The following is a 13,598-nucleotide window of genomic DNA, read 5'->3' on the forward strand; positions in this document are numbered from 1 at the left end:
CGATCTTCTTTATCTCGTCGTAAGAGCCGAGCGGAGCGAGAGAGCACCATTATATCTGAGCAAAAGCGTATAACGTACATCGCCTTGCGACGATCCATCGATAGTGATCATTTTCCGCCCCCTCCTCCCTGCTGTGCCGGGTCGCCGCCTTCCGGAGCGAGTACTGCGTGTAACGAGCGTCAATGTTGGCACGAGGATACGCCGAAAGAACGATAGATACGCACAGAGGGCGATGAGCGCGACGGCGATGTACACCCAGTACTTCTGCAAAAACGACTTCTCGGGCGGAGGTTTGACGACCTCGCCCTGCGCGTTGAGCGGCGGCGGCTGTCGTAGCTCGGGCCTATCAATCGACAGAGACACAAAAAATAGTTATAAGTCTGGTTCAGCGAACCGTATCGATCAGAAGAGGCGTAGGACGCACTGCGGGGGCGTGCGAGGCTCCTTCACGATCACCGTCGTGTTCGAGAACGGCGCGAACGAGATAGTCTCTGTCGTCGTCCTGGGGCACCGTCCGTCTGCGGGTACCGGCCCGACGAAGTAGTCAAGGGCGTACGCCTTGCCCTCCGCGAGGTGCAGCACGACCGTTTCCTCCGTCGCCAGCGGCAGATGGCACTGTACACGCAGTGAGCCTCTCTGACTCGACAGAAGACAACGAATAAGTGAGTTTGCATACCGCCTTGACGTACGCGACGCTCCACGTCGCCGGGTCGATCGCCGCCTCCGCCGCGTCGCGCTGGAGCGCGAGCTGGTACAACACCTCGTCCGCCTCCGGCCGGTCAGCCGCGATCTGCGCAAACGCCGCGAGGTCGTGCTCGAGCGACTCGGGCGGCTCTATCTTCACGCCCGTCTTCTGGATCTCATTGGAGGAGGAGGAGAGGGAGAAGCGGCCGCGCAGCGCGAAGGGCAGCTGCTCGTCGAGCGTCGGGAAGTAGATCCGGTGATGCAGCGCATACTCGTGCGCCTGCTCGTGCTCGGTGGGTTCTGCGCGGGCGTGGGCTGCGCAGAATAGAAGCAAGGAGAGAGGAACGACGAGCAGCCCGAGCCCGATGTGCATGGTTGGGCCGGAATGTGCTGTAGCTCGTAAACGTCAAGCCCGGATGTGGAGGAGGAGAAGGCGCGTGAATACCGTCACTTCCTCCTCCGCCTCTGTCTCCGTCGACCACAATGACCAGCGCGCCCTGGCAAGCAGCCTGGGACAGGGCCCAGCCCACCCTGAACACCATACGAGACTCGCAGTCCAATCCACCTTCTGACGGCGCACGCATACTGCGCGTCGGCCAGCTCGACGCCGAGCTACTCGACCAGGAGCTAGTGCAAGTCCTCCAGCAGCCGCTCGCGAACGCCCTCGGGCTCGTCAACGTGCGCCCATCCTCCTCTGCGCCCGCCGTACCTCGCTGAAGCTACTCGTCGGGCAGCCGACGTGGAAGACGCGCTTCACGCCCGAGCTGCAGCTCCTCCTCCACCTCGTCCTCTACAAGCTCTCAGTCTGGGACACCGGCGCCAGCTACGGCGCGAAGCTGCAGGGCCTCAGATACCAACCCTCCGATATTCGCTCTCGTACGTCCGTCTTCCTCGGTTTTACCGCAGTGCCGTCGCTGACATCGCTCCCAGCCCGCACGCGTCTCGCACACGGCGCACTCACCGTCCTTCTGCCTTACCTCCACGCGCTCCTCCGCGCCCGCGCGCTCTCCTCTGCATGGCCAGAGGCGCCCGCATCTGACCCGCGGCGGCGCGCTTGGGACGCCCTCTCCCGAGCCGAGTCCGCGCACGCGCTACTCGCGCTCGTCAACTTTGTCGGCTTCCTCTGGAACGGCAGGTTCGTCCGTCACCCTTTGACCATGCTGGTAAGCGCGGCGTACTCACGCTGTGAGGACACATCGAACAGGTATCGCACGCTCGCAGATCGCCTGCTCCGCCTCCGGCTCGTACCCGCCCAACGCCTCGTGCGGCGCGACGTCAGCTACGAGTTCATGAACCGCCAGATGGTCTGGCACGCCTTCACCGTACGTCCTTAACCCCCCTTTCCTTCCATTTCACCTGATCTCAAAGGCCTTTTACAGGAATTCCTACTATTCCTCCTCCCGTTGATCAACCTCCGCCTCGTCCGTCGGCGGCTCACCCGCCTCCTAGCCCATACCTCCTCCTCCCTCCTCTCCCTCCTCCCCACCCCTATCCGCGCCCCAACGACAACAAAAACCCCACCCCGCCTGCCCACGGGCAAATACGCCCTCCTCCCTCCCGACCGATGCGCCATCTGCGCCGACCAAGCATCTCACGCGCTCGACCTCTCCTCCGCCGCGGACGCCATCACCCTCACCTCCTCCCTCCCCTCCTCTTCCTCCCCCTCCGCACCAATAACCGACGCCGACGACGCCCCGCCCCCCTTCCCGCTCCACACGCCCTACGCCGCCTCCTGCGGCCACCTCTACTGCTACGTCTGCCTCTCCTCCGCCCTCCTCCGCGCCGCGTCCGACGACGAGCCATGGCCGTGCCTACGCTGCGCCGCGCCCGTACGCTGGGCGGCCCGACACGAGGTCCCTCCCTCCACGCCAGAAGACGCCAGCGAGGACGACGACGGCGCGAGCTTTTTCGGCGCCGCCGGCGACTCCAGCCTAGACGGCTACGAATTCACGAGCGGCGCCAGCGCCCTCAGCGACGGCTCCTTCGCGACCGAGAGCGGGAGCGAGCTCGGGCTGTCGGACACGTCGGAATAAATAAATAAATAATTCCCGGATCGGTTTCGAGATTTTTTTGCTATTATCATGGCCGGCCGTGGAAATTACTGTAAAGCTGTATATCTAAGAGCAAAGGAGCATGGCAGAACAATGCATGGACGGCGGGGCAAGCAACAGATGGTAAACACTGAGATAAACCTTGACATGCGTAAGAGAGATGGAGAAGAGGGAGAGATGGAGAGAAGAAAGAGGGGATCGCTAAGGCCGCAGCCCCATGAGCTCGTCCTGGATCTGCTTCAGCACCGTCGGATCCGCCTTGACCAAGTACCGCGTCTGCATGATCTGCGTCCCGCCGCACGCGGCCTCGGCCTCGCGCAGGCGCTCCGCGACGAACGGCGTCAACTGCGTGGTCCGCACGACGTCGGAATCGTATACCTGTAGAGAAGAAAGGGGAGGTGGGTACAAGATTCGAGCCGGCCCACGAACGGAGGCGGAAAGGGGGGGGAAAAACGTACGGCCTTGCGTCGTTCGTACTCGGGCGAACCCTCGGGCGCGGCGCCGACGTACGAGAACGGCATCGCGTCCTGGTCCCAGTACAGTACCGGGTGACTGCTACTGCGAAACAGTTTCGCCCCCGATCGCGTGAGCAAAAGGCGCGAAGGCTGAGAAGAAAAGAAGAACGCGTACGATTCGCTGTCGAGCGAGGCGACCTGCTGCCCCTCCTTGATCTCGCCAAACACGTCCAGCCAGAGGTTGAAGATCTCGAACGCGAGGTGGTCCAGCACCTCCGGGCGTCCGGTCGCGACGAGCACGGCGATCCCCATCGCGGACAGCTTGCGGTACCTCGGTTCGGATATGTTGTCGAACTGGGCGTAAGAAGCCCGGCGAGTAACAGGGATAAGCGGACGTTCTGAGCCCATCGGGGAGATTCGGCTGGTCTCACCTTGTTCCACCACTGCCCGACGAGCGCGTCGTAGAGGTGCGATTCGGTCCGGTTCGGGGCGTTGAGCGACGCGGCGGTGGCGGACATGAGCTGCTCGAACATGCGCACGTCGCTCAGCACCATGCGCGCCACGAGGTACACGTACTCCACCGCGAGCGTGGTCTCGATCTGCCATTTCTACGGATCAGTATCCCGCCGACATGTAGAGCGAGAAAGGCCGTTCACGTTGGCTTCTTCGTCGACGAGCTGCTCCAGGATGTACGCAAAGAGGCCGGAGGCGTGCATGGGAGGACCCCACTGTGCCGATTGCGAGAACTGCGTGAGGAGCGCGAGCGCGGCGACCATGTCACGCTTGTTGAGCGTCGTCGCGTGCCCGGCGAGGCCCTCACGGAACGCCTGGAACAGTTCCGTCCCGTACCCCTGTAACGACCAAGCGAGAAATCTTAAGTTCCCCCCCCTCTCGTTCCGATATATCGGGGGGCACTCACCTGGAGAATCGCGGGCGCGTCGGCGACAAAGTAGGATTCGATGAGGTTGGTCACCCGGCCGAGGATATGTATGTCGCCGGCGATGTAGGGTATCAGAATCGGGAAGAGGTCGATGAGCGCCGGAGCGCCGTTCATGCTCTGGATCGTGAGCGTATTCGACAGCGCGGCCTGCATCAGCACGAGCGCGTCTTCCTCAAGATGCAACCGGGTTTCCTACGTTTTGCGGAGCCACATCAGATGCTCGTCGCAACGAGCGCCTACTATGAGTGTGGAAACCTACCGGAACCGAGAAACATTCTTGGATCAAGGGTACTACGAGGGGCGCCAACGGGGTCGATTGCGCCTTGGCGGACTGGAAGGGGACAGGATAAGATGCTGTACCAAAAACGACGGCGTGCTGCTCTCACCTCGATCAACTTCGTCACAGTCAAGAGAAGGGAGGTCTTAAAAAGCCAGTCCGACGCGGACTCGTTCCCTGGTCGTCTGATGAGCCATGACGATGAAAACGATGCTAAACGTCGGAGACTCACAAAGTGCCGGTAACGGTGCCGTGATCATAGATATGAGAGGCACGATCTGCGAGAAACAAACGCGAGATCAACACCATGCGTTCGAGAGGAGACGGATCGCCAAAGCTTACCCGCTCCTCAACGCGCTCGATCACCACGTTCAAGCTCTGCGCCACGCGCCGCTTACTCTCGAGGCTGTCCACCTCCGACGTCAAGCGAAGCAGCTCCGTCACCGCCGTCTGCAAATACGGCTCGAACACGTTCGGGTCAAAGTCGATGCTCTGTTCGCCGAGTCAACACCACCCGTCGAAAACGGGTAACAAGAAGAAGAAGAAGAAGAAGAAGAAGAAAAAAAACGAACTGACATCGACCGCTTCCTGTATGGCGATCGCCGCGGTGAGGCGCACGACGCTGTCCGTGCCCGCCTGGCGGTCCTCGAGGAGGTGAACGAGGACGTCCCAGATCTTGGGGTCCTTCGCGGGCACGCACTGGTCCGCGACGAACTTGCCGATGACCCACGCGATGCGGCGCTTGATGATCGGATAACTGAAAAAAAAACAAAAATACACGAAACATCGCTGTCGTCAGCGCACCACCAAAGCCTTGGACTATCCAACGAGAGAGAGAGAGAGAGGGCCGTTTCGTCTCACTTTGGGTTCGTGTCTCGGGAATCGGGGAGGAGGGACTGCTCGAGCCACTGGCCGAAGGGGATCACGTCTCGTAGGCGGTGGGCGCAGCGGCCGATCGCGCAGTACACGGCTTCCTTCTGGATGATGCTGGGGAGGTCGGGGGTGGGGGTCGCTGGAAGACGTGTGAATATCGCACGAGAAATCTATGATACGATCGTTCCTCACCGATCACTTGGTTGAACGTCGTCTGCAGCATGGGCACCACGTATTGCTTGTACTGGTTGGCCAGCGTCAGGAGCACACGCTCGGCGCACGGCTAGAATCGACAACGTCAGCGAAGGTCGTCAACAGGCATCGCTTGCGGGAACGACCCCCCCACCCTGAGCTCGTACTCCCAATAATCCGTCTCCTTGTCCTCGTCGTTCACCCACTGTTCCGGGTCGGCCAGCCAGCCCTCGAGATCGGCCGGCTTGAGCGGGATGTACTGCGTCACGAGCAGCCGCACCGCGTCCTCCACGAACTGCTGTGACAACACTGATCGGGGACGCGATTTCAGCTCCTCGTAGAACCACCAGCGAGCGGCAGCAGACAGTGGGACGGGCAGGAAAAGAAAAGAAAAGAAAAGAACGCACCGTGTTCGTTGGGCGTGCCGTTGCGTTTGACCGGGGTCCACTCCGAGAGGTTACCCTTGAAGAGGACCATGGCCTGCACGAGGAACCGGACGGGAAACACGGCCTCGTTCGAGTCTGTGCGCCCGGGCCACGTTCTGGTCAGCACCGCCCGCCTAACTCCTTCACGGCCCTGAAAGGAAAAAACCGGGGCAGCACGCACCGGCGATCAGTTCCGGGGGTCCGTTCGCCGCCTGGACGACCTTGCTCCAGTAGTAGAGCACGAGGTCGTTGCAGTACGGCAGGCCGATGAACCGCTGCGCGCCGAGCTGCTGGAACCGGCGGAAGCACTTGCCGAACAACCGGACGTGCCTCGTGAGGCGGTCGACGGCGGCGCGCGCCGCGTTCGCGTTCGGGGCCGGGGCGAGCGCGCCGACGAGCGCGATGCGCGTTTCGGAGAGCTCCTGGAGGCGGCGCGCGGCGCTGGAGAAGAACTCGGCCACCTGTCGGCCGCGTTCTCGGTAATCGCGCGGGGTGAGGGGGAGCAGCGGGGCCTACCGAAGCGTGTAAGCGCGCGAGCTCGTCGGACGGGCTGCCGGGCCGGTTCCACACCCATGCGGTCATCTTCACGAGGCATTTGAAGATCAGGTGGGCGAGGGTGAGGTCTTGGAGCGTGCGCGGCAGGCCGATGCCGGTCGCGGTCAGGGCCGAGCCGAAGTGGGCGGAGGCGGCGGAGTAGTGCGCGAGGAACGGTTGGTGCACTTCCGTGACGATCTATGAAAAGGGGAGGAGACAGGGTTAGCCGTTGGCGGAGAGATTTTTAGGGAGTGCGTGGAGGTGGGGACGCGAGGTTACCTGGGTCATCGCGCGGTGGTGCTGCGGGAGCTTGCCAGAGGCGATCTCCTTCAGGACCTTGTTCACCATGCTCAGGCTCCGTCGAAGAGCGAGGTACACGACCGGGTCCGAGGCGGAGGACGAGTATCTGACGTGCATGTTTTGAGCGACGACGTTCGCTAGGTCCGTGATCAGGTTGGGCCTGGATATTCACCCCGTCGTTCAATCTGGCAAGTACGACTCAAACGAAAACGAGGCTCTGTGCTGCATACCAGTTTCGTGGAAAATCGGCGCGCGCGATCTTTTGCACGACGACTTCGTTGGTGTCGGCGATCTGCATGATAGACGATGTTGAGTATAGGGGAACAAAGATTAAGGTTATAGGATATTCACCATATCGTCTTCTTCTGTCAGGAACGCTGTCAAACATCTCTGACGGATCCGCACTCGATGTTCGTCTGATAGGTATCTGGGGAGAGGAGATGTTATCCCTCACGCAACGTCGACGGTGCACGCAACGGGCGCGGGGGGGTACGCACTTGCGAGATCTCCAGTGGTTGTTCACGGCGTTTTTGAATTGGATCATGCTCTGCTGCCGGACGGGTAAAGGCACGGACTTGGTCGCGGCGATCTCCTGGAGCGCGTCATACGTTCCGAACTTTTCGAGCAGCAGGATCAGGCTCGTCGACGCTCTCTGCATCTCGATCGGGTCCTGCGAGGCGGCGGCGCACATCACGGTATAGACATCCTGCGGGTTGACGGTCTCTACCGCGGCAGTAGCAGCAGCAGCACTACTTTTATTCATTGGTAGGGATGCGATCTGCGTTTTAAGGACAAAGACCAGACGAACGGCCACTAGAGTACCAAACGAAGAGGTAAGTAAGGAGGGGTAGAACGCGCGGACAACGAGGCGCCCAGTTTCTTTTACGGCGCGTGACGCAGCGTGACCGGAGCCGCGACGCGTCTGCGCGTCCTCTGGCTCGCCGCTCCCTTGTCACGACCGCGAATGCTCGTGGCCCGCACCGCGCGCAGATCGACCTTTCTCAGTCGGGTAACCGCACCGCGGCAATCGGCCTGGATCACTCGCGCGGTACCAACCTCCAATAGTATCATGCCGCGCCGAATCGGCCGAGAACCGTCGTTCGAGGTGGAGGAGGTCGCCGACTCCGAGCCCGAGCGCCGAAGGTCCGTGCTGCGCCGCCGCTCTTTACAATTTCCAACCCCTCATGGCGTAACGTAGGAGCGTCTCCAACGTACACGATCAACGCGTCGAACCCGGCGCGGGCGCGCAAGACCCCGCCCGTGCCACTCGCTCCAAGTATTGGCAGCAGCCGGCCGACGCTCAACCGAACTCGGGATCGGGGGTCGGCTCGTCGAAGCATGCTGGCGTCTCGTCGTCTTCTAGCAAGCCTCTGGGCTCTTTCCAAAGGCTCAACGCGCTCGGGGTTCAGCTGAGCGGAGATAGGGGCTCCCCCGCCGCCCGAACCGTCCCCCTCGACGACTCCGTCATCGACCTATGCAGCTCCGAAGGCGGCTCGTCGACCGGCCTACGTCCGTCGTCCGAAGGATCAGCAGACGAAGACGATGAAGATGACGACTCGTCCCAGGCCTTGCGTTACCGCACCAAGCTGAACCACTTTCGCTACCACAGCACGAGCGCGCGTTCCAGTGCGTCCAGCGGCAACTCTCCCTCGGACATGCCTCCCCCTCCTCCCCTTCCCCCTCCTGTAGCTGCCAGGATACAGAGGACCTCGAGCACACCCGCGTTCGACATACGCGAGGCCGACCTGAAGCGGCTCGCGGCCTGCGTCAGCTGCCAAGCACGCTGGACGATCCGCAAGACGCCGAGGGAGAAGGCGAAGCACATACGCGCCTGTGCCAAGAAGAACGGGCTCACGGACGTCACCGTAAAGTACGTCACTTACCTCTTCCTCTCTCTCTCTCTCTCTCTCTCTCTCTCTCACGGCTTCGCCGACACAACGCGTCCAGCATCCTCGTACAACAGGCCCTTTCCTCTTCCTCCTCCTCCTCCTCCTCCTCTTCCGCGTCCTCGCCAAAAGGAAAAGAACCAGACCAAGCCGCGCCCGCCGACCCGAAAACCTACCTCGAAGAGCTCGCAGGCGAGCCCAAGCGCAAAGGCGGGAAACGCGCCGCCGTGCAAACGACCGTCCAAGCTCCCGCCGCCGTCAGCGCGACCATCGCCCGACGCGCCGCCGCCCTGCTCGGCACCGGGCCGGCGGCCTGCCCGTCAGACTCGAACCGCGACACGGCCGGACCGCCGCCACCCACTCAAGCGTTCGGCGCCAGCTCGCTCGCGCAACGCAACGCACGGCCAGACCGTCGAGCGAACGGCGCTAGGCTGTGGGACGCGGACGCGGACGCCGCCGAGCCTGTGCCACCGCCCGCGACGCAGGCGTTCGGCCGGTCCAAGTTAGGCAGCGTGTTCTCCAGAACGTCGTCCAACGCTGCCTCGGGGCTCACGATCGAGCTCTCGGACACGGACGCGGGACCCCCTCCCGACGCGTCGTCGGTACGTCCCCCCTCTCCACCCACCGGTTCGCCCCAGACACCGTCACCCTGAGTCCGCGTTTCGTATATTGATCCTCAGCCCGCGCGCTCGCTCGCGGTGGTTCAACTCAGGTCCAACTCCTCCCACTCTCCGAGCGGCGGCGGCGGCGGCTGCTCTCCGACCTCGATCCGGTCTCGGCGGTCAAGCGGCCCTGCGCGGTACCACTCTGACGGAGACGAAGACGAAGAGGGACGAGACGACGGCGGCTCGGACCCGTGGGCGCACCTGAACGACGACGTGTATTTACATTACGAGCCCGACTGGGGCGTACCCGTCGGTCCTACTAATATCTCATCGCGCGATGTCGAGCGTGACGATGATGCCCAGATCCCGAGCGAGGCAAGGCAGGAGCCACCGTCGCCCGAGTATCCGGATTTTTTCAACGCGAAGCAGCAGACGCCCGAAGACGCGTCGAGCTCAAGACCAGAAACCAACGCCGCGCCCCTCATCGCCCCCTCAGTCGAGAACGCAACGATAACAGCCGAGAAACCCAGATCCAAGAAACGCGCAGCTCGGGACCCCGCGACCGAACCCGCGACCAAAACCAAGACCAAATCGACCTCGTCGTCGGCCGTCCCGGAAGACGACGCGGCCTTTGACCGAGCCCTGCGCGCCGCGCTCGTGCGCGACGTCGAGCTGCACCGACGCATCCTCCGCTACGAGCCCATCGCGTTCGACGTCTTCCTCGCGCGCGCGACGGACGCGTTCGGCGGGCCGCCGTCGCGCGCGCAAGGCGGGATGGGCAAGTTCAAGACGAGGGTGAAGCGGTTCTTGGATCAGCAGGTAGCGCTTTTTTTTCTTTTTTTTTGTTCAAACTCCGCGATATTCAGGGTGCGAGCGCTGACGGGGACGGGGCGCAGGCGATACAGTTTTACGGTGCGGATGGGGCTCCGGGGAGGAATCGGGCGCGGCGGCGTTGAGCGGTCGTTTTGGGTTGTACTCTGGGTCCAGCGATCAGACGGAATGTATATACCTTCTGGATGACGCTCCGATAGTTTCGAGCAGAAGATAGCAATGTCCGAACACGAGTAGACCTGCCAGGGCGGGGAGAACGCGTTCCGGTCTATCCTAAGAAGTTGAACACGAAGAAATGTAGCACGATGGAGCCTAGAGCAAAGTCCGCGAACGCTCTAAAGCACGAGGTAAGCGGATAGGGCGCGTGGACAGTGACAGAGCAGGCAGCGCTCACCTCTCTGGAGAGACCTCCTTGAACTCGGAGCGGTTTTCCGGGTTGACCTGCGAGCGCAGGCTGGCGGTGAGCACGAACTGGCCGACGGTGCTTCCGAAGCTGCCGTAGAACGGGGGCCGGTTTAGCACTGCAGCATTGAATAGGTATAGACAGAATACTCGTACCCGGCAAGGAACGCGTTGAAGGGGAAGTTGGTGACGAGCACGCAGTAGACGAACTGCGCGACGCCGGAGAGCATGAGGAAGAAGAGGAACGCGTCGACGAACTTGAGCCGCGCGGTGGTCGTCTCGTTGTAGGTGTTCCAGAGGTTCTCGATCGTCGTCTTCGCCGCCGGCGCCGGCGCTGGGGCGGCTGCCTTGGATGTCGTTGCCTTGGGCGCCATTGTCCGTCGAGTTGCCGATGGAGGCGGAACGACGTGGCCGCTGGAAGTGGGAGGAAGTCTCGGGTTTCCCACGAATGTAAGCTCGTTTCAGGAAAGTGGCTGGGTATCTCGTGAATTGTCTCCGTATCTGCAACGACATTGTTACTTTCGACCAACTTGTACACGACCTCTACCTCCGATGGACATCACGAGGAAGCTGCAGGAGGCTGGTCTCATTGACAAAGACGGCCTTCGTGATGAGGAAGTCATGACCAAAGAGAAGTGGGCAACCAAAGTTGTGAACATAATAGCCGGCTGTGATGAACAGGTCTCTGGAAGCACTCCACGAGAGCATTACGAGCGCTTCATAAGCGCTCCTGGGACCGTAAGAGCACACCTGTTTGACTTAGAAGCTGCATGTCGCAAACAGGATTTCGAGCCTGTGCAGACTGATTCTTCATTGATATGCACTTAGGTGCACAGTCTGGTCCCGCATTTGACAGCCACACGACCCCTCCTGACCAATTTTCGGAGGATCAGAATGCTACGCCAAGCATCAGGGCGATGTATGGAGGCGACGGGAACGGTCCGGTTCTGACAACTCGCAGCTCAGAGAAGCGGCAACAGCCTGGGCGGTATGACCTCACTATCATCGGTTGTTCGCCCGATGTATACAAAGCTATTGACAAGCTTGGTTGGAGGATCAATCGCACTCATTGGGAACAAATGATAAAATCTAAATCCATTGTCGATGAACACCCTCGGAGGGATGGAGCGGACGAGTTCTATACCGATCGCAATGCATGGACGAGGGCCACGACAAACTGGAAACCGTCCTTCGACTGCGCCACCGGTTTTGCATGGGCTCGCAATCGTGAGGGGCACGAGAGTTCGCCTGTCGACGAGTCAAAATGGGAGGGTGCCCTGATCAACCTGACCGAGGCAGAGCCAAAGCGATCGCAAGTGCCGAAGATGAGTATGGATGATTCGCGGAGTCGTGATCACGGATCACTCAGTCAAAGTGTCGCGTACATTGAGAGATAGGGTTTCGTTAGACTCCCGCGAAATATCGTCACATTCCGCGGATTGGTGTGCTTAGATATCGAGTGGGTTGCAATTCAATGAAGACCTCCTGGCAGTGCAGGTTCGAACGAATTTGTCCGAGAACACTAGCGCTAAAAGCAAGTGCTTTTAGGGCAGTCAGGCTGAGACGAGCACAAAGCGTGTTGTATCCTACGTTGATCATGTAGCTGATCACCTGTTCTCTGAACAGAGAAGTACAAGCAGCCTAGAATGGATGATCACGTGACGTGCCACTCTGGCGCATCGACCGAAAAAGTTGGCGCCTCCGACACCAGCAAGCCAGCTATGCATCGGGTACCGCGTCTGCTCACGAGGACGGCCTCGCCATGCTGGACGGCTCGGATAACAGCCTCAAATTCTCGGGCGTGGTCAACGCCCTTCGTGCGCCGTGCGCACACCCGGCGAGAGCTGCCCTACAGTATTTCTGAGGGCCTGGGTGACTTTCTGAGCCCGGAGGCGCTGCAAGTGATAGCAGTCGACTACCAGGAGGGGCTCTTACAGAGGCTAAATGAGCAAGTGAAGGGTCAGTCCACAACCAGAGTACTGACACTCGTGCTGAACGTTTTCGGGCAGGGACGGACAACGAGCGGACGAGTATTGCACAAACCGTCATCAATACGGCGACGGACCGGAGTGCCACGCTCGCGTTCACATATGCGAGCAGAGCGCTGAACAACAGTTACTTCCTCGAAAACCTCGTATGTCCCTCTCGTCGCCGTTCGGTCGCGTGCTCTCACTTTGTCACCTTTGCTCTCCGACGCTGTCATCTCTGCCTTCAGAAACCACCCCCATCCATACCCGAGGACGGAAAGGACCACGAAGGTCGAATATCTCAGAAGCTCAGGAATGCAATTCGGGAACAATACGGTGAAGTCACCGCCGTCAAGTCGACCGTCGGCGCCACCGCGCTCGGGATGTCCTCCGGCTACGTCTGGCTCGTCACGGACAAGACCGGCGAGCTCGGCGTCCTTCCCACCTTCGCCGCTGGCACCATGCTCGTCCGGGCGCGGGAGCAGCGCTTTTACCTCAACGGCGCGTCGGCGTCTTTCCGGTCTATGGTCGAGACGCCGGACCAGTCCTTCCCCACTTCTAGCGAGGAGAAGGACGCGGATGCGGACGACTTCAACTTTGAGGGTGACCGTAGGCAGCCGACGCCGACGCCGACGCCAACACCGCCCTTCGGCACCACGACAGATACCGCCCCTACCTCCCCCACCTCCGGTATTTCGCACGAAGCGGCCCCCTTCAACCCCTCCTCGCCTTCACGCCAGTTCTCTACCTCCGCTGTCGCCCGTCAGAGTGCGATGTACTCCCGTCCGCCCTCGATCTACAGCGGCGTGATCAACCCGACGGATTACCTCAATAATCCCGAGACGGAGAAACAGGAATTAGATAGCGTGGGCGAAGACCTTTTCCCGTTGTTCTGCGTGTCCGTGAACGAGCACGCGTGGATGGCGGGCGGGTACGGCGTCTGGGGGCAAGAGGAGTACCTGAAGAGGTTCTGGACAGTGTTGGACTGGGCGAAGGTGAGCCAGGCATACGCGAAGTTCGCCATCGCCGTAAGGAGGTCGTCGCAATACTAGCCGTAGAACAGCGTCGTGGATGCGTACCACCAGCAGAGCATACACTATGTCACTCGATTAATCACGCTGCATTTCCGAACATCTCAATTTACTTTTGACGAGCGCCTGGGTACGGAAAGATAGA

The 13,598-nt window shown here is 61.0% G+C and overlaps 6 protein-coding genes across 6 annotated transcripts; 3 read left to right on the forward strand and 3 right to left on the reverse strand.

Moving 5' to 3' along the window:
- Positions 1 to 9: 9 nt before the first annotated feature.
- PUNSTDRAFT_65058 (uncharacterized protein) lies at positions 10 to 1,057 on the reverse strand (the record flags this gene model as incomplete). Its single annotated transcript, XM_007381772.1, has 3 exons — positions 10 to 343; positions 425 to 615; positions 677 to 1,057. 3 exons carry the CDS (start codon positions 1,055 to 1,057, stop codon positions 10 to 12), a joined length of 906 nt encoding a protein of 301 aa, XP_007381834.1.
- Positions 1,058 to 1,167: 110 nt separating this feature from the next.
- On the forward strand, positions 1,168 to 2,194 carry PUNSTDRAFT_99756 (uncharacterized protein; the record flags this gene model as incomplete). The annotated part of the gene is made up of 5 exons (XM_007381773.1): positions 1,168 to 1,362; positions 1,419 to 1,560; positions 1,615 to 1,819; positions 1,889 to 2,006; positions 2,064 to 2,194. Coding segments are annotated over 5 exons (789 nt in total), but the record flags the coding sequence as incomplete, so codon positions are not given.
- Positions 2,195 to 2,936: 742 nt separating this feature from the next.
- Positions 2,937 to 7,494, reverse strand: PUNSTDRAFT_64311 (ARM repeat-containing protein; the record flags this gene model as incomplete). Its single annotated transcript, XM_007381774.1, has 21 exons — positions 2,937 to 3,113; positions 3,194 to 3,290; positions 3,366 to 3,544; positions 3,622 to 3,783; positions 3,847 to 4,041; positions 4,110 to 4,322; positions 4,390 to 4,461; positions 4,517 to 4,584; positions 4,640 to 4,685; positions 4,750 to 4,899; positions 4,984 to 5,164; positions 5,269 to 5,419; positions 5,473 to 5,563; positions 5,627 to 5,781; positions 5,880 to 5,993; positions 6,079 to 6,349; positions 6,414 to 6,629; positions 6,711 to 6,891; positions 6,962 to 7,023; positions 7,083 to 7,158; positions 7,229 to 7,494. The coding sequence occupies 21 exons, from the start codon at positions 7,492 to 7,494 to the stop codon at positions 2,937 to 2,939; spliced, it is 3,123 nt and encodes a 1,040-aa protein (XP_007381836.1).
- Positions 7,495 to 7,701: 207 nt separating this feature from the next.
- Positions 7,702 to 10,178, forward strand: PUNSTDRAFT_142372 (uncharacterized protein; the record flags this gene model as incomplete). Its single annotated transcript, XM_007381775.1, has 5 exons — positions 7,702 to 7,874; positions 7,930 to 8,601; positions 8,679 to 9,219; positions 9,298 to 10,041; positions 10,089 to 10,178. Exons 1-5 carry the CDS (start codon positions 7,801 to 7,803, stop codon positions 10,176 to 10,178), a joined length of 2,121 nt encoding a protein of 706 aa, XP_007381837.1. The 5' UTR covers positions 7,702 to 7,800.
- A 143-nt stretch (positions 10,179 to 10,321) lies between these two features.
- PUNSTDRAFT_64583 (oligosaccharyl transferase epsilon subunit) lies at positions 10,322 to 10,829 on the reverse strand (the record flags this gene model as incomplete). Its single annotated transcript, XM_007381776.1, has 3 exons — positions 10,322 to 10,388; positions 10,448 to 10,546; positions 10,612 to 10,829. The coding sequence occupies 3 exons, from the start codon at positions 10,827 to 10,829 to the stop codon at positions 10,322 to 10,324; spliced, it is 384 nt and encodes a 127-aa protein (XP_007381838.1).
- A 1,340-nt stretch (positions 10,830 to 12,169) lies between these two features.
- PUNSTDRAFT_50985 (uncharacterized protein) lies at positions 12,170 to 13,561 on the forward strand. Its single transcript, XM_007381777.1, has 3 exons — positions 12,170 to 12,414; positions 12,465 to 12,589; positions 12,671 to 13,561. Exons 1-3 carry the CDS (start codon positions 12,177 to 12,179, stop codon positions 13,472 to 13,474), a joined length of 1,167 nt encoding a protein of 388 aa, XP_007381839.1. The 5' UTR covers positions 12,170 to 12,176; the 3' UTR covers positions 13,475 to 13,561.
- The last annotated feature ends 37 nt before the right edge of the window (positions 13,562 to 13,598 follow it).

Source organism: Punctularia strigosozonata (assembly GCF_000264995.1).
Source record: "Punctularia strigosozonata HHB-11173 SS5 unplaced genomic scaffold PUNSTscaffold_4, whole genome shotgun sequence".
NCBI lineage: Eukaryota > Fungi > Basidiomycota > Agaricomycetes > Corticiales > Punctulariaceae > Punctularia > Punctularia strigosozonata.

Coding starts and splice junctions, on each gene's coding strand:
- PUNSTDRAFT_50985 (XM_007381777.1), top strand. CDS start 12,177: ATGCATCGGGTACCGCGTCTGCTCACGAGGACGGCCTCGCCATGCTGG. Junction 12,415..12,464: donor GCTAAATGAGCAAGTGAAGG/GTCAGTCCACAA, acceptor GTTTTCGGGCAG/GGACGGACAACGAGCGGACG. Junction 12,590..12,670: donor GTTACTTCCTCGAAAACCTC/GTATGTCCCTCT, acceptor CTCTGCCTTCAG/AAACCACCCCCATCCATACC.